Consider the following 18,708-nt stretch of genomic DNA (forward strand, 5'->3'; position numbering starts at 1 on the left):
AGCCAGCACATTAAAAAATGCGGTGATTCGCAGAGTTGCGAACGACACCTAATTCTGTGTTCAGCTCATTGTTTACATAAGTCACGATGGGGGCATCTAAGCAAGATGCTCTTTTCCAGCATTTTCAGGGCTGAAGAGATGCCCAAAGACTACCAGAGCTCCCTTGTACTCACTCATTTCAACAGCACTTCCATGGTTGCAGAGGCTCGAACCTGTAGTCATACCGTCACATACTGCATGACACAGAATTTATGTCTTAGAACACTTGAGCCAGGGGAGTGACACTCCCAGTCAATGTAGTTAAAATAAAAGATAAACACATGCATTTACATGACACAGATACCTCAAAGTGTTTCTCAGTCAATCACATCATTTTGAAGCATTGTCATTGAAGTAATGCAGGAAATGCCATAGTAAATTTGCATACAACAAGATCTCCACAAACAGCAATGTGGTACTTATCAAATAATTGGTTTGTGCGGTTAGTTAAGGGATACGTATTGGCTAGGGACACTGGGAAAAAACACTACTGCTGTTTAAAGTAGTCACATATCATTGTTTAGAGGAGAGCAGACGAAAAATTGCAACATAGAAACATAGAAAACAGCAGATGGGTTAGGCCATTTGGCCCTTCGAGCCTGCACCACCATTCAATATGATCATGGCTGATCATGCGATCTCAGTATCCCACTCCCACCCTCTCTCCATAGCCCTTTAGCTGCAAGGGCCATGTCCAGCTCCCTCTTGAATATATTTAATGAACTGGCCCCAACAGCTTCCTGAAGGGGAGAATTCCACAGGTTCACAGCTCTCTGAATGAAGAAATTCTTCCTCATCCCAGTCCTGAATGGTTTACTCCTTATTCTTAGACTGTGACCCCCTAGTTCTGGTCTTCCCCAACATCGGGAACATTCTTCCTGCATCTAACCTGTCCAGTCCCATCAAGATTTTATTTGTTTCTATGAGATCTCCCCTCATTCTCCTAAATTCCAGTAAATACAAGCCCTGTCGATCCAGCCTTTCCTCATATGTCAGTCCTGCCAAACTGGGAATCAGTCTGGTGAACCTTCGCTGGATTCCCTCAATAGTAGGAATATCCATCCTCAGACTCGGACTTGGTTTATTCCCATCAAACAAACAACACCAGCAACAATGCAGCAGCCCCTCAGTACTGCACAGCAGCATCCATCTAGACTTTGGTGTACTACTCTAGAATGGGACTTGAACCAACAACCTCCTGGCTCCAAGTGCAGAGTACTACTCACTCTCGCTAACACAGAGTGTAACGTATAGTCCATTGACTATTTTGTATCATTATGCAGGAAGTTATAGAACACGTCTGGCAGCATCTGAGGAGAGAAATCAGAGTTAATGTTTTGGCTTCAGTGACCCTTCTTTAGAACATTCTAAAGAGAGGTCACTGGACCGGAAACATTAACTCTGATTTCTCTCCACAGATGCTACCAGACTTGCTGAGATTTTCCAACAATTTCTGTTTTTGTTTCTGATTTCCAGCATCCACAGTTTTTTGGGTTTTTATTTGTTATAGAACAGTCTCTCAGCAAATCACAAAAGTAACTTGTCCCTTGTTAAGTCCAGGGGAACTAGATGGGAATTTCCTGTTGGCAGAGACTGAGAAATGATTGAAGACAGTGGATTTGCAACACAAATCTATGAGACTAGTTACAATGAGAAAAGAGTCCACCCTCACTAGTATTGACTTGCTTGGGATAGAAGTTCTGCATCATCACACAAAAGCAATTATGTATCCCACAAGGTGGTTCCCTTTAAATGCTTTCTATCATAGTATGAGTGTGGTGCATGGAGTGAATCAGTCTGTTTTTATTTGTTAGAATATCTTTGATTTCCTTTACAGAAAAAGATTGCTGTAATTATAACCTTTTGAATGTGGTTTGTTGTAGCGACCAGAGGGACTATGTTCATGTCAGATTACACTGCTAGGATAAATTGGATGATAAATACGTTAGGCTACATTCTGTAAAATACACTGGATTAGTTAGAAATATATCTCTGATGCTTTGAGCCACATTTCAAAGAAGGAAATCGTTGTACTTATGGATGTAGAGCTTTTCAGGAATTCAGGTAATTGCAAACAGATTTGCGGCCAATGAAGTATTTTTGAAGTGAAATGTAGGAAGCTGGCAGTCGATCTCTGTTCAGCAGGCTCCCACACACAGCTCGGCCCATCAGCAACTTATATCACGGAATGCAAAAGCATTGATGGCTAGAGTGGAATTAAGTTGTTTCCAGGAAAATGCAAGTTTGGATTTGAATGTTGCATAATTTGTCTTAGATTATCATGACACAAACAGCTGTCAGGCAGGAACTACACAAAAAGAGAATTGATAGTCGTATGTAAGAGCTTAATATTTTATTTCATTGCATCCTATATTCCTCCTGAAATAGATCAGGTCCACACATTACAGAATATTCTGTAAAAATGTAGAAGCTGGAAATCAGAAACAAAAACAGAAATTGCTGAAAAGTCAATGTTCTGTGGCGTTCAGTTCTGAAGAAGGGTCTTTAGATCCGAGAGTGGAACTCTGAGTTCTCTCCACAATGCTGCCAGACCTGCTGAGCTTTTCCAGCAATTTCTATTTCTGGTACAGAATATTCTGTGCCTGTTTAATTGGGTAATACGTTATTATTGTCTGACCTCTCCCTCTCTCCCTCTCTCCCTCTCTCTGAGTCTGTCTCTATCTTTTACCTGAACTGCAGACTATTACTCTTTCCATGCTTGATGGACAGTAAGAGGCCAACCAGCTTTGAGAGCCTGATCAGTGCCGCTAATTGGATGATGAACCTGCCCTCTGGTCATCCAGTGGACAGTTTGGCGAAAGTCACTGCTGGATGACTGTTTTCCCCACCGTGTGGTTCTGACCTCTGTTCGACTTTGGGGAAAATCTGAACACATTCTGTGTTTCTGACCCTTGTTGGGTTTACACCAAAGCTCAGGCAGCTGACGCATGGCTAAATTACTTTTTATTGTTTACAGCATTCATATCAGACCATCAGGTTTGTGAATGGGGGGACGTACAGGCATCTGGTAACGTGTCCAAGAGTGTGCCACAAACAGGTGCTGGGGCACAGATTGCTATTCCAAGCCAACATGGAGTTGTCCTGCACCCCACCTCAGGCCCTGACCCACTCTGTGCAAGGACATTTTGGGCAAGAGAGAGAGAAAGAGGGGAATTTGAAGAAGAACTCACTGAGTATGAAAGTTGTGGAAGCAGAGGTATTGGTGATTTCAGAAGGATGGGGAATTGAAGCAAGTAAACTTGCCGGATGACAGAGGCACAGCAGGGAAATAAGACTGATTTGCTCTGCAGAGAAGCAGCATGGACTTTGTGGGCTGATTGGACTCCTTCTGTACTGTAATGACTTTATATTTAGCTCAACTCTGACGCAAAAAAGAAAAATTGAGGATCATGGCACTGACTCCTGAGGGGATCGATTCAATTTGTTCTTCTTTGCTCTGACTTCACTATCAAGTCCTTTTGTTGAACACAGCAGCAGAAGTGTTCAACACTTCTCCTGTTCAACAAAACTCCTGTCCAGGTCCTTTAACCTCTTGAACCTGTTGCACCTTTTGTCTTGGAGCAGATGTACCTCAGTTTGAGGATTTGTTTGTTCATGGTGGTGTATTGCTGTAGTTTGGCCTAAAGCCAGACCATTAGGCCTGTGAGTGAGGGAGTATGGAGCCACCTCAAAGTGAACAGGCCAATTCAGTGCAGAGGGACGGTGGGGGGAGGAGGGCATGATGTCCTCTGAGGAAGTGAGAACCAGGCTTTGTTTCCATTTCTCTCCTTCTCTGCTCTCCATCTCGTCATGAGACTTTTGGACTGAAAGTAACTGTTGGCGAGAGACTATCTGAGCAGGAATTACTCTGACTTGATTTGTCATGCTTGTAGTCATCAACTAATAATGGAAGGATTCATGGATTCATTCGCTGAGCTGATGTGTTTTTCTGCAAACGTTTTGTCACCACTCTAGGTGACATGATCAGCATGTCTTTGATAAGGTATTGGTGGTCTGTCCTGCCTGGTATTTACATGTCTCTGTTGGTATTTCTGGTTCTGTATCTGAGTGGTTTGTTTATGGGGTCCAGTTCAATTACAGGTTGGAGTGTCAGGGTTCAAGGACATTGCTGAATTTCCTAAGCCGCCTGAGGAAGAAGAGGTGTCATTCTGCCTTCCTGTCCACCACCTTTATGTGATTGGGTTGGAGTAGTTGGTGGTGGATAGGAGGGTACTCAGTGTTTGAGGCGAGAGTTGAGGAGACAGTACAGGTGACTGGGGAAGGGTAGTGAGGTCGGTGGTTAGGGGTTAAGTCTGAACATTTCTGTCTAACATTGCACAGAGGCATTGAAAATAGAAACAGGAGTAGGCCATTCTGCCCTTCATAAAGACATAGAAAAAGACCCTTTGAGTTCTGCTTTCTCTCCCTACTCTCCAATCCCTTTGCACCTAAGAATTATAACTAACTTCTTCTTGAAATTGTTCAATATTTTGACCTCAACTACTTTCTGTGACAGTGAATTCCACAGACTTTTCACTGTTTGGGTGAAGACATTCCTCCTCATCTCAGTCCTAAATGGCCTACCCAGCAACCTTAGACTATGAGCCCTGGTCCTCGATGCCCTGGTCATTGGAAACATCCTTCCCGTGTTTACCCTGTCTAGTCCTATTCGAATTTTCTACATTTCTACGAAATACCTTCTGATTCTTCTAAACTTCGGTGAATATAGTCCTAACCAATTTGCTCTTTCTTTATACTTCAGTCCTGCCAATTTCAGGAATTGATCTGGTCTTTGAATGGTCTGGATGGTAGTTGGGTGGCATCACCATGATCATATTTCCAGGGTCAGGTAAATAATTCGGAAAATCCCAAGTCTCTGTCTCAAGTGCAGAGTTGGAGACTTTCATAGAGGCTTCCAGGGGAATTTCAATCGGAAGGTCAAACCTCTCAGCCAATTCCCATGAAGAGCATATGCATATGGAAACAGACCCTTCAGTCCAACTCATCCATGCCAACCAGATATCCTATGTGAATCTTGTCCCATTGGCCAGCATTTGGCCCATATCCCTCTAAACTCTTCCAATTCATGTACCTATCCAGATGCCTTTTAGATGTTGTAATTGTACCAGCCTCCACCACTTCCACAGCTCACTCTGCTAGCTCTTGACATGCATGTCCAATCATAAGACTGATCTGCAATGGTCCAGAAACCAGAAGATTTGAGAAGTTTTTGTGAAGTAGGTCAAGGGTCAAACATTGACTACAGCATTGGGGCTAACTCCCGCATTCTTCGTCAAAACAATGCAATGGAATCTTTTGCATCCACCGGAGAGAGAAGCAGGGCCGTGGTTTAATGTCTTACACAGACATCAGTCCTTCTTGAAGTGCTGCATTCCCTCAGCACTGCATCAAAGTGTCGGCCTGGATTATGGGCTCAAAGCTGTAGAGTGGGGTTCAAGCCCCAGTATCTTATTCAGAGAGCACTGGGCTAAGCTAATGAGCACGACTGACAAGTTTGTGGTTTCCACAGATACATTTGCCTGCTATTATCACAAACCACTGGAAAATAATTATGATTCTCTCGCAGTAATAGAATTTTTAAGCTTATTCAGTCGTTGAGACGCAGTTGCAGCATTTATGAATGTTTACTGAGCACTTGAGAGGAGGCCAAATTAGATAGTTATCGTGGTGCTAATTTGTCTTATCTGTTCACAGTTGGTGTTCTTTTGTCCTTAATAGTTTCTCAGGGCTTGATGAAATAAGTTAATCAGTTTATGTTAATGTAAAGGAATGATCGTCTCGTTCTATTTAAGCAGTAAATTCTGCTCCCAAGCTTTTCAGCTAAAAGGATTCTCTCCTTTGGAATTCTGTTACAAACATTTTGGAATTTTGTAGAAGAGGGAAATTGGGATGTGCTCCTTCTCGGGCCTCAATTTTGTCAGCCTGTTTGGTGCTTGTTCTCCATCTTAGGCATGAGGATGTTCACTTCCCCTCCACCTTGATGGGTTCAGAGGTGGCTGACTAAGTCCCATTGCACGATCAGTGTGGACTACATGAGGGCCAAATGGTGTCTGAAGGGTCGGGGAGGGAGGGGTGTGGGGTGCGGGGTGGGGGGATTGGTGGTGATAGGATTTTTAGAGGTTTCTGCTCTCCCTTTGACATCATGTCAACATGTTCCTGGATTTGGTGCTTTTCCGAAGGAGCCTTCTCCATTTTGGTAGGTGGTAGTCGGTGGGGGTTGTTTGACCACTTCAAGGCTGTTGGGAGGGACATACCTAAAGAGTTCCAATGTCTGGAGATCTTCTGTCATGACTGTGAGTCCACTGTCTGGCATGAGGTATTAGAATGACATGTCATGCCTAGCTGTGTTGGGTTTGAGTGGTTCACTGATGGACATTTTGGTCCGGGCAAATAACGATGCTGTTGGAGCACCTTTCCTTCCACCAGGTGTGAAGGGGCTGGTGCTTCTCAAAGTGCCTGTTATGAGTTGTCTCAATCTTTGAATCATACAGGAGGACAGGATTCTGGATAAATCTTACCTTGGTGAAGACTGGGTCAAAGGGGGGATGTATCATCATTTCAGCACTGCACCTCACCAGGATCCTAGTCAGGGACCAGCGTAGGGTACATCAAGGCCCATTAACTGTGGCCTAGGCTTCTAGGAGGTCCACTGTACTCAGGTTGAAGGTTGAGGGTGTCTGGCCAGGAGCATCATTGGGGACCGCTGAGATTTTTCCCTGCTCCCTGTCCTCAGTAAATTACTCATAGTTCAACCTCCACCATCTTCAATTCGATACCAAAATCAGTCCAACCACAACCAACTGAGCTTCAATGTACGGATGATGACTTGTGTGTGCTTTCACTCACAAACTGAGATCCAGGTCATTGTCAGCTACCTCCCCAAAGTGGATGTGAAAATGGATCTTTTGTTGAGCACAATGTCAATGAATATTCTCTTCCAGCCAGCTCCCAAATTACTCCCCTCCCCGACCTCACACCCAACCCTCCTCTTCCACACTGTTGGTGAAATCCTGATCAATGTGGACCATTTTCCATATGTTGGTGTTTACCTCTGAATGATGTAGATGATGAAAATCATCATGATGTCATTTGTGCCAACTCAGGTTCAGGGTAGTTGGGGAAAAGAGGATTTTAACCCCAGGATCTCTCACCCAAAATCCTCCTGATAATGCTCTCTGGTGATAGGAATTTCTGACTCCTCTTTTCTCTTTCTTGACGTCTCCGTTTCCATTTCTGGGGATAGGCTAGTCATCAATATCCATGACAAACCCACCGACCTTCATAGTTACTATGCATCCTTTTTGTAAAGACTGTATTCCATTCTCTAAGTTCCTTGGTCTCCATCGCGTCTGTTCTGATGGTGCCAACTTTTACAAGGAAACCTCTGAAATGTCCATCTTTTTCCTCAATTAAGGAGTCCCCATTATCATGGTTGTCAGGGTCCTCAGCCAGGTCCAAATCATCTCCCAATCTTTGGCCCTCATCCCCTACTCTTACCTCCCACAACAGCTGTTGGTTCCCATGGTCCTTACCACCCACCAGTATCCATATCCAGAGGATCATTTAGCTGCCACCTCCAGTGGGATGCCACAACCAGATTCCCATCCCCTCCCTTGTCAGCCTCCCCAAGGACCGTTCCCTCTGGGACACCCTGGTTTACTCCTCATCCATACCCAAAACCTCCCCACAGCCCCCCCCCCGTACCTTCCCCTGCCCTCACAGAAAGTGTAACACCTGCCCATTTACTTCCTCCCTCCTCACCAACCAAGGCCTCAGGCACACCTTCCAGTTGAAACAGTCCTTTACCTGCACTCCACTCAACCCAGCCTCTGCATTCCCTGCTCACAAAGTGGTCTTCACTACATTGGGGAGACGAAATGCCAGCTGAGCAGGGGGGTGACAGAACACCTGAGTTCTGTCCTCAAAAATGACCCTGAGCGTCCTGCCACTTCAACACCCCACCCTGCTCCCTGGCCAACATCTCTGCCTCAGGCTTGCCGTATTGCTCCAGCAAAGCTCAGTACAAGCTGGAAGATCAGCACCTTATTTTCCACTTGGGGGTCCTGCAGCCTTTAGGACTCAGTATCGAGTTTGAAAATTTAGGGCCTGAGCACCTTCTCCCCTGTTCTTCTCCCAGCCCCAATACACCAGGCCTTGCTGCCATAGACAACCCATTGTCAACTACCAATGGCTGGGAGTATTGATTCTCCCAGACTTACCTTTACCCACTCCTTCATCTGCCCAATTGCTGTTCTCGGTTTCTCTCGGCTTCATCTCCACCTGTCGTTTACTCTCCCCCCCCCAGCTTCAGCATAATATACCAAGTGTTTCTTTGTTACAATCAGTTCTGAAGAAGGGTGTCACTGGACCCGAAATGTTAACTCGGTTTCTCCTCACAAATGTTGCCACGCCTGCTGAGTTTCTCCAGCCATTTCTGTTTTTGACAGGAATCTCTGCTTTTCTCCCACCTGATGGTGCTGTTACCTCTTCAAAACAAAGCAGTATTAAAAGGCAACTCATTATTAATCAAAGCAAAATGGTCCTAGAATCAACACTGAATTCAACAGCATTAGATCAGAAACTATGTTCATGTTTTTTCACCGTCTGCATCTTCTTTTCATCCTTTTGTTTTCAGTCAGATCTGACTTTTATTCTGTGATCAATGCTTTGTCAGCCAGTAGAGTGCCTCAGTTGTTAGCACTGCTGCCTCACAGTATCAGGGACCTGGGTTCAATTCCACCCTTGGGCACTGTCTGTGCATAATTTGCATGTTCTCCTTGTGTCTGTGTGGGTTTCCTCCAGGTGCTCTGGTTTCCTCCCACAGTCCAAAGATATATAGGTTAGTCATGGAAAAAACAGGGGTAGTGTGCGTCTGAGTGAAATGCTCTTCAGAGGGTCAGTGTGAAGTTGATGGGCTGAATGGCCTGCTTCCACATTGTAGGGATTCAGTGAGTTTTGTATTTATTCAGTGAGTTTGCTTCCCTTTTACCTTATGTTCTGTGGCACCTTTTGATCCCCAATCTGCCTCACCCTCTAACTTCCCATCTGTTCCACCTCTGTCCTCATTTCTGAAGCAGAATCATACTGGATTTGAAACATTGCTTTGCTTTCTCTTTCCGCAGATGCTGCCCGACCTGCTGAGTTTCTCCAGCTCTTTCTGTTTTGTATTTATTCTGAATTGTCCCAAAGGTAGCTCATCAAAGTTACACTGCCTGATCCAACAAACTCAGCTCAATGACTAGTATGTCCTCAGACTAACTGTTTCCACAGATAGACAATATTATGATATGATTGATTCAAATCAAATTTGCCTTATTCAATTACATGACAACTCAGGATCTTACTGAATTCCATGATGGCCCATTATGTGTTCTGTAGAGATTTAAGGAATTAATGGGGATCTGATTGAAAGGTTTACAACCCTAACAGGGCTGGACAGACTAAGTGTAGCCAGGATGGTTTTCCTGGTCAGGGACTCACAGTTGCGGATATGGGATGGCTATTTAGGACTGAGTTGCGGAATCATTTCTCCACTCAGAGAATGGTGAGCTTGTGGAATTCAATACCACAGAAGACTGTGAAGGCCAAGTTGGGGGAGGGTCACAGAGTATGTTCAAGAAAGGGATTGATAAATGGTTACATATTAAAGTCATCAAGGGTCTGGAGAGGAAGTGGGAACATGGTGTTGAAATAGAGGATCAGCTATGACCTTACTGAGTGGTGGAGCAGGCTAAAAGGGCCAAATGGCCTACACCCCGCTCCTAGTTTTGGTGTATATGTGTGTATGTTTGTGTGTGTGTGTATTTGTTTTGGTGCTGTGTATACGTGTCAGTTTGTGTACATGATAGATATCAATCAACAATGACTTGCATTCACATAGCATCTTTAAAGTAGAAAAGCGACCCAAAGTGCTGGAGAGAAGTCTGAATCAAACCTTCCATTGAGGTATTTGAGGAGGTGTTATCAAAAGCTTGGTTAAATAGGTGTCTTATGGAGCATCGGCAAAAGTGAGGACTGCAGATACTGGAGATCAGAGTCAAGATTAGAGTGGTGCTAGAAAAGCACAGCAGGTCAGGCAGCATCCGAGGAGCAGGAAAATCGATGTTTTGGGCAGAACCCCTTCATCAGGAATGAGGCTGGGGCACGTTAAGATGAGGAGAGAGAGATGGAAGAATTCAGAGAGTGAATTCCACAGTTTAAGGCCAAGGCAGCTTAAAGCATGGCCAACTGTGACAGAGTGATTAAAATCCAGGGGTATGATTCCAGAGCAAATGAAACCTTCGGGGGAAGGGAGGTCAGAGAAAATGTGATAATCTGCAGGTAAAGCTATAACTCTGGCTTGAAGGCTGCAGTGAAGACAGCCAGAGGACGATGGATGGGTGTGCCTCAGGAGAAAGTGACTGGTGCTACATTCACTGAGCAACAACAATTCACCAGACTTGGTCCCGGGATGATGGGAATATTCAATGAAAAGAGAATGGGCAAAATTGGCTCTGTACTCTCTAGAGTTTCAAAGAACAAGAGATTATCTCATTGAAGCCTCCAAAATATTAAAGGGATAGACAGGGTGGATGCAGTTAAGTGCTGAGGAATGGACACTTGACCCAAAGGGTTAACTTTGATTTCTCTCCACAGATGCTGCTAGACCTGCTGAGCTTTTCCAGTAGCTTTTGTTATTGTTTTAGATGCAGGTAAGAATATTTCCCCCTGGATGAGGAGTCTAGATCCAGGGATCACAGTTTAAAAGTAAACAGGATGCCTTTCAGCACTGAGATGAAAAAAAGTCATTTACTCAGAAATTTTTGAATCTTTGAAATTTTTGCTACAGTTGTATATTAGTGTGACGATGTTGCCCCTTTAACAAGGTTATTTTGTCGTTGTTTTTTTTTCAAGAGGGATTGTAAAGGCAGAGGTGCTGATCTGCCTGGATGGCTACTTTAATCAAAGGCAGGGGATTGGCCAGTTCTCCCAGTTCAGGTTTTGCTAGTTTGGTTTGTTTTAGCAGGCAGTCAGAAACAGCTGGTAGCAGAGAAGGTGTTACTGTGAAAAAAGGTTCCATGCTTCAACAGATGTTTCTTGCCTGACTCTCCTCTCTGCAATCTCTCCTGCCTGTAAGAACTTATGTTTGAATTTATCATTTGCCAAGGGGTGTGTTTCTGGGATGTTGCGGGGATTAGAACAGCTCCTTCATTAGCTGATATCGTGTCACTTGGGTTTTCAAATAGTTGTTATTCTAAATTCTGTTTTATTTTGTATGTATTTCAACCATAGTGTGTAAACAAATTCTGTTTTGCTTAAAGCTGAGTGGTTTGACCAGCTGCATCACTCCTGGGATATCAACTTTACATCTGCCTTTAGAATAAAAAAAAAGCAACAGTTCTTAAAATTTTGAGGGGGTTTGGCCTGATCCATAACATTCAACAATAGAAACAATAAGTCTCCATAGACCCAGAAAAGTGTGGAGAATATTGTGTTGCCAACAGTTATGCTTAAACTGCCTGTTTAGTTCCCAGATAAAAAGCTCTTCTCTCAAAGATAACTAATTAACATTTCTACCTGAATACAAGGCTCACACGATTTACATTGTTACAAGGAAGGGTGCATAGGCAGCCATTGTAAATATCAGGTTTTCCTGGAATATGCTGACGAACACCGATGGTGTTTGTAGTCTGCTTGGATCTGGGAGAGACGGATTAGTAAGAAGTCAGAAAGTTTCTAACATTCATTATGAAGGAATATACATGGAAGCTTGGATTCAGATTTGTAAGAAGTTAAATTGAGGCTGGAAGAGTTGCCTATCTTGGGCTAGAGGGAGAACTTTTGGGAAAACAAAACCAACTTTATCTAGTTTCAATGCAATTGATTTCCTCCGAAACTGTGCACTCTCAGTGTAGTTTTAAACAGCAGTTGTTTGCTTTGGGTTAGCGTACATCACACCTGAACCCAGGATTTGCATGAAGATAAATGGAAACATAAATAATCAACTGACAAGGCTACAAAATGAGAAAGGAGAATGTGAGGCCTCATTCCTGATGAAGCGCTCTTGCCCGAAGTGTTGATTCTCCTGCTCCTCAGGTACTGCCTGATCAGCTGTGCTTTTCCAGCATGTTACACTCGATACAAAATGATATAGTGCACTATGAGTCTATTCTATCCATCAGGTCTGTGGTACCCCTTTAGAAGACAATTCAGATAGTCCCATTCTTTAGCTCTTTTACCATGATCATACAATTTATCTCCTTCATGCATTTATTCAATTCACTTTCACGGCTATAATTTCCATACCCTATTAACCACAACAGAGTGCATTACAGGAAAAAAAGCAAAGGTATACACTGCTGCAAAACAAATGTGGTCCTGAACTTGTTCATTTTGCACTCACTCAGGACAAACGCCAAATTCCAAATGCCCAGCAATTCATACAATAGGAGAAGAGATTCGTTGACTCTGGTTGGACAATGCATTGCCATGGAGAAAGCAACAAGCCCCAGGAGAGAGGCCAATGCAGTGTTGTAAAGATCCCTGTTTAGTTTTCCCCCTTCCTAAGTCAGCCTTGTATTATATATAATTGTACACAACCTGCCAATGGTATATAATCTTATGCCGGCCAAGATTACCCAGAGATGGGAAAGCATTGAGCCATTAGCCCAATATGGATCTATCTCCCTCCAGGTCCAGCCTCTGCCAAATGTCACAGTGAATGGGACGTATAAGTACTTTGAATGATTGTCAAAATTTATTCATGAAAGTTTGAAGTGCTGATGATTTTTGTTTCAGTGTTTTGCTGACCTATAAGGTCTCCAAAGTAAGTTATTAGAATCGCAGAAACATAGAAAATTGATGCATAAGTAGGCTATTCAGCCCTTTGAGCCTGCACCATTATTCAATATGCTCATGGCTAATCATGCAATCTCTGTATCCCATTCCCCCCCTCTTCCCAGAACCTGAGATCCCTTTAACTGCAAGGGCCACGTTAAGCTCCCTATTGAATATATCTAACAAATTGGCCCCAACAGCTTCCTGTGGGAGAGTATTCCACAGGCTCGCAACTCTCTGAGTGAAGAAAGTCTTCCTCATCTCAGTCCTGAATGACTTACTCCTTATTCTTAAGGAGTAAGTGACCCCTTACTCCTTGTAAGTAAGGGTGACTTACTTGTCACCCCTTGTTCTGGACTTCCCCAACATTGGGAACACTCTTTCTGCAGCTAGTCAGTCCAGTCCCATCAGGATTTTATATGTTTCTATGAAACCACACCCAATTCTTCTAAATTCTAGCAAGTACAAGCCCATTCGATCCAATCTTTCCTCATATGTCAGTACTGCCATCCCGGGAATCAGTGTGGTGAACCTTCGTTGGACTCCCTCAATAGCAATCATCTCCTTCCTCAGAATAAAAGACCAAAACTGCATGCAATACTCAAGGTGGGGCCTCACCAAGGCCCTGTATAACTGCAGCATGACATCCTTACTCTTAATGTGTGCAGTTAATGTGTACTGGACATTCATATCATATGCACTGTTTCCGTCAAGTTATCGAAGAGACATTCCATATGATCGTGACAACATTTCTGTCATCAGAGTGGAATATATTCAAGCCTAAGTTTAAAGGATCCTTTTTATCTTTATTTTTTATAAAGCAGTATTTATCTGAAAGCTCATTTGTGTCTATCTTAAATTAGGAGTGCAGCGAGATAAATCCACCACATGCGAATCAGACCCAGCCAGTGAGTGCAGAAGATTTCCGATCACTTGGCCAGGCAGATCCCAGAGGGAAGGTAGCTTCAGATCGACTGTGTATGTCTGAGCCAGCAGACTATGGTAAGATTATGTTGAACAATTGCATGTACATCTGTTCCATTTAAAACGTACATTAGGCAGCTTAGCACCATTACAGGATGAGAGGTAGTAAATGGGACCTAAGATAGTTGGGGTACGGGCTTTTCTGACTAAGTTGAGAGGATAAAGGAAAAATAGTTACATAATCTTCACCCAGCAATGATGTGGAAAGCCTATGGAACTACAGTAGGACATTTGTCCAAGAATCTAAGTATGTACTGAACCCAATCACAATGGCAGCATGGAGCGAGACTATAAAGGATTGATGATGAGAATGAGAATATTCTCATTGAAACTTTTGGGTACTGGGAGCCAGTGTACTCCACTGTTGATCACTCCAGGTTTTAGGGTGAAATACCATTGACTCCTATAGTGCAAGTTTTCGGCACTCTTGCTGAAGTTTACCATGGAATAAAATTCCACTGTCCATCAATCAAGAAATCTTTGGAATTAGCTCTCCTTCATTTTTGATCTGTTTACTGAGTTTAATTGAAGTGTGGCAGCTGCATGCTAAAATATAAATTGAAATGTATTTGTTGTGACTGACCGAGAGGGGTTTAGAAAGGGAGAGGTCGATGACCCTGTCACATCACAGTCCATGTGGGTGATTGTAGTTGATGCTGGGAGATTGGGTTTCCAGAATGTTAACGCAATATGATGAAGGAAAGTGATCTGTGTCTATGCCAGGGTTACCCAGAGTTTCTAGGTGGTGGAGGTCTAGGTGGTATTTGGAGATGTTGCCAAGCATACCCTGGCAAGTTGCTGCAGTGCATCCTGGAGATGGTACGTGTTGAAACACTGCCCAATTGCAGAAGATCATATCCTGGCACTGGTGTGCCACTGCATTTGAGCATGCTAATGGGCTCCAACTCTAATTATTCTCCAAAGCATAGCTTCTTGAGTCCAAGGTGTTTCTGTAGGACCTCTTTATTTGCATTCTCAAGATTGCTGGAGAGATTCTGCTTCCTTCTAGCTCATTCTAAATAACCATCAATCGATGGAGGTAGCCAGATCATTGCCCATTTAGTGAATCAAAGGATATCGATTCTTACATTTAATTAGCGAAACTAGAATATAAAGCTAGTCTCACTGATTGTCATAAGAACACATCTGGTGCCCTTTAGGGAAGGAAATCTGCCATCCTTACCTGGTCTGACCTACATGTGACTCCAGACACACAATGACATGGTTGACTTTAACTGTCTTCTGAAATGATTTAGCAAGCTGCTCAGCTCCAGGGGTTTTAGGGATGAACATCTAATACTGGCCATGTCAGTGATACCCACAATGTCATGAAAGAATAATACAAGTGTGTGGAGAAGTAAACCCCATGGGTTCCATTGTTTGCCCTAGTAAGTTAAAGGAGTGAGTGAGGACTGCAGATGCTGGAGAGTCAGAGTTGAAAAGTGTGGCACTGGGAAAGCACAGTAGGTCAGGCAGCATCTGAGGAGCAGGAGAGTCGACATTTCAGGCATAAGTCCTTCATCAGGAAGGGCTTCACATTCCTGACGAAGGGCTTATGCCCAAAATGTGGACTCTCCTGCTCCTCGGATGCTGCCTGACCAATCAGTTAAACCAATACCAATGATCAGGGCTTCAAGTTTCACTTGAATTTCAATGATTAAATATAAACAGACTCCTCATCCTGTGAGTGAATAAAGAAAAACAAAGTACAGTTAATAAATTTACAAGGTATGTATTCCATAGTGTTTCATTTGTGGCTAAGAAAACTGACTTCTCCAATCAAACGAGGAAAATGGTGCTATTATTTTCAGCCAGTTATTTTAGTTATTTAAAGCTCACAGGTGGTGAATTATGGATACTTAATTCTCAGTTTTCCTAATCAAACCACACCATTATATCACTCTTAATATACTGAGGAGGATTTCTGAGATCAAAAATCATGTTTCTAAATGCTGCTTGATTGTGTGAGTTCAGATTTTAATCAGCCAATATGTAAATTAATGAGCAGAAACTTGAGAGTAATTCTTCTCAGTGGATGTAATTTTTACCTGAATTGTCAATTGCTCCAAGACACTCTGGGAGAGAGATGCTGCTTTTTGTAAAATCTGCTATTTGGACACATTCCTTCAACATAGTAGGTTTCCAATGTGAAAATGGTTCTGGTAAAACTCCACATCAGAGTCAGTTTTGTGTTTTGTAAGTGAATTTGCCACTGTGTCCAACTACAGGACAGTCTGGCAAACCAAAATAGCCTTCTACCATGCAAATTATTGAGTGTGGTGTCCACTTGCTTAAACCTGCCATCTTCTGCACAGCTCAGACCACTCGTGTATTCAGTTCACGGTAGTTGTGCGCACTAGTGAGGGATTTTCCTACAAGATTAATCTCAAATAAGTTACACACATCACGGTTCTGTGTATCTGATGTTAGCTTCATTCATTGTTCCTTTCTTTCAACTGTTGTTTTGTTAATCTGCAAACTTTCTACCTTTTCTTCTTTATACGCATTGCACTGCAATCTCTCTCTTTGTTTGACTCTCACATCATGCTGTTGATGTTCTTTAAGTGTGATGTTGTGACTGACAAATAGATCCCATTATTGCCAGGCTTCTACCTTCAACCAAAGAGATTTGGAAGTCACTGGTTTTGTGAAATAGCATCTTTGGAAGTGGCCAAGAGCACAGCGACCCGAATTCATGAGCTTTCTTCTTCCAGAGATGCGTGTTACATACATTCACTATCACTGAAATCAGAACTTCAAAGGGTATCAAACATTGCATTGTGGCTGGGTTCTAGTGTCGCACTATCTTAACCCCACTGGTCCTCACCTACCACCCCACCAACCTCCATATACATCGTATCATCCGTCGTCATTTCCGCCACCTCCAAACGGACCCCATCACCAGGGATATATTTCCCTCCCCTCCCCTATCAGCGTTCCAAAAAGACCACTCTCTCCATTACTCCCTCGTCAGGTCCACACCCCCCACCAACCCAACCTCCACTCCCGACACCTTCCCCTGCAACTGCAAGAAATGCAAAACTTGCACCCACACCTCCCCCCTTACTTCCTCCAAGGCCCCAAGGGATCCTTCCATATCCGCCACAAATTCACCTGAACCTCCACACACATCATTTACTGCATCCGCTGCACCCGATGTGGCCTCCTCTATATTGGGGAGACAGGCCGCCTACTTGCGGAACGTTTCAGAGAACACCTCTGGGACACCCAGACCAACCAACCCAACCATCCCGTGGCTCAACACTTCAACTCCCCCTCCCACTCCCACATGCAGGTCCTTGGACTCCTCCATCGCCAGACCATGGCAACACGACGCCTGGAGGAAGAGCACCTCATCTTCCGCCTAGGAACCCTCCAACCACAAGGGATGAACTCCGATTTCTCCAGTTTCCTCATTTCCCCTCCCCCCACCTTGTCTCAGTCCCAACCCTCAAACTCAGCACCACCTTCCTAACCTGCAATCTTCTTCCTGACCTCTCCGCCCCCACCCCCACTCCGGCCTAAGACCCTCACCTTATCACCCTCACCTTAACCTCCTTCCACCTATCGCATTTCCAACGCCCTTCCCCTAAGTCCCTCCTCCCTACCTTTTATCTTAGCCTGCTTGGCACATTTTCCTCATTCCTGAAGAAGGGCTCATGCCTGAAACGTCGATTCTCCTGCTCCTTGAATGCTGCCTGACCTGCTGCGCTTTTCCAGCAACACATTTTCAGCTCGCACTATCTGAACCCTTTCTTCCACTTGTTTACAGAACAGGTTCAGATTTTGCCAGGTAGACGTATCAAACGTCAGTTCAAGGACTAAATAATATTATACTTTTGGGATTTGGGCATTAGGTTTGATAGTGGGAGGTGGAGTGTGGGGGAGCTGTTGGGTTACAACGAGAAGGTTTCACAGAGTCTTGCTCGGTTTAAGAACAAGATCCAATTTTCAGAAGTATTTGGAGCAGAAGCAGGCCACTCAGCCCCTCTAGTCCATACTCCCATTCAATAAGCTCATGGCTGACCTGACTACACCTGTACTCAATAACCTTTCCTCACACTCCTATGTCTTATAGTTTTAGTAGGTTCTTGATTGTCAAGGGGATCGGAGGTTATGGGGAGAAAGTGGAAGAATGGGGTTGAAAAAGCTTCTCAGCTATGATTGAATGGTGGATCAGACTCAATGGGCCAAATGACCTAATTTCGGCTTCTATGTCTTATGGTCACACCCGTGCCTATCAGGAATCTACTTTGCCTTAAAATTTTCAAAGACTTCACACCCATTGCCTTTTGAGAAAGGTGTCCCAAAACCTGGAGAGCATTCCAATTTATTGAGTCATTTCTGGTTAGTACAGGTAACTAGACTGGGAGGCTGCTGTCAGTTATGGTGACTGGGTCATAGCCAGTAAGTGGAAAGGCGGTGGGATTATACATTGGACAGTTGTTGATAGGATTGCTGCAATGCTAGGTAACCTGGGGTAGGATGAATGCCAGGTTGGGAGAGGCTGTTTGACGGTGCGAAGATGGGTGACAGTGCTCCTGATCCTCTCGGCACACAGTCATGGCCATAAAGTCATTCATATGCTCCATCCATTCGTGTTATGCTTTAGTTGCCGTACTACCAGCACTGAACAGTTGAAAGACCCAAAAACTTTTACTTCTGGACATGTGTCTGGACAGCATGCTCAATGTCTGCCCTCTGACACTTCCAGGTGGGCTAAAATCCATCTCTTACTTCACCCATTCACCCATCTGCCCCACCCATCCTGGGGTGGGTTTAGGAGTTAAAATAATGTCCACATGGAACACCGGTGTTGGATATACCTTCCTTTACTGTAAAGAAATG

The 18,708-nt window shown here is 43.9% G+C and overlaps 1 protein-coding gene across 1 annotated transcript in view; it reads left to right on the plus strand.

Moving 5' to 3' along the window:
• Positions 1-18,708, plus strand: part of nek11 (NIMA-related kinase 11) — a 286,065-nt gene that overhangs the window by 158,168 nt on the left and 109,189 nt on the right. The window contains exon 12 of the mRNA XM_072560362.1: positions 13,740-13,878. Within this exon, the coding sequence (XP_072416463.1) occupies positions 13,740-13,878 (139 nt within the window). The remainder of the gene's footprint in view (positions 1-13,739; positions 13,879-18,708) is intronic.

This window comes from Chiloscyllium punctatum, chromosome 41, assembly GCF_047496795.1.
Source record: "Chiloscyllium punctatum isolate Juve2018m chromosome 41, sChiPun1.3, whole genome shotgun sequence".
Taxonomy (NCBI): Eukaryota; Metazoa; Chordata; class Chondrichthyes; order Orectolobiformes; family Hemiscylliidae; genus Chiloscyllium; species Chiloscyllium punctatum.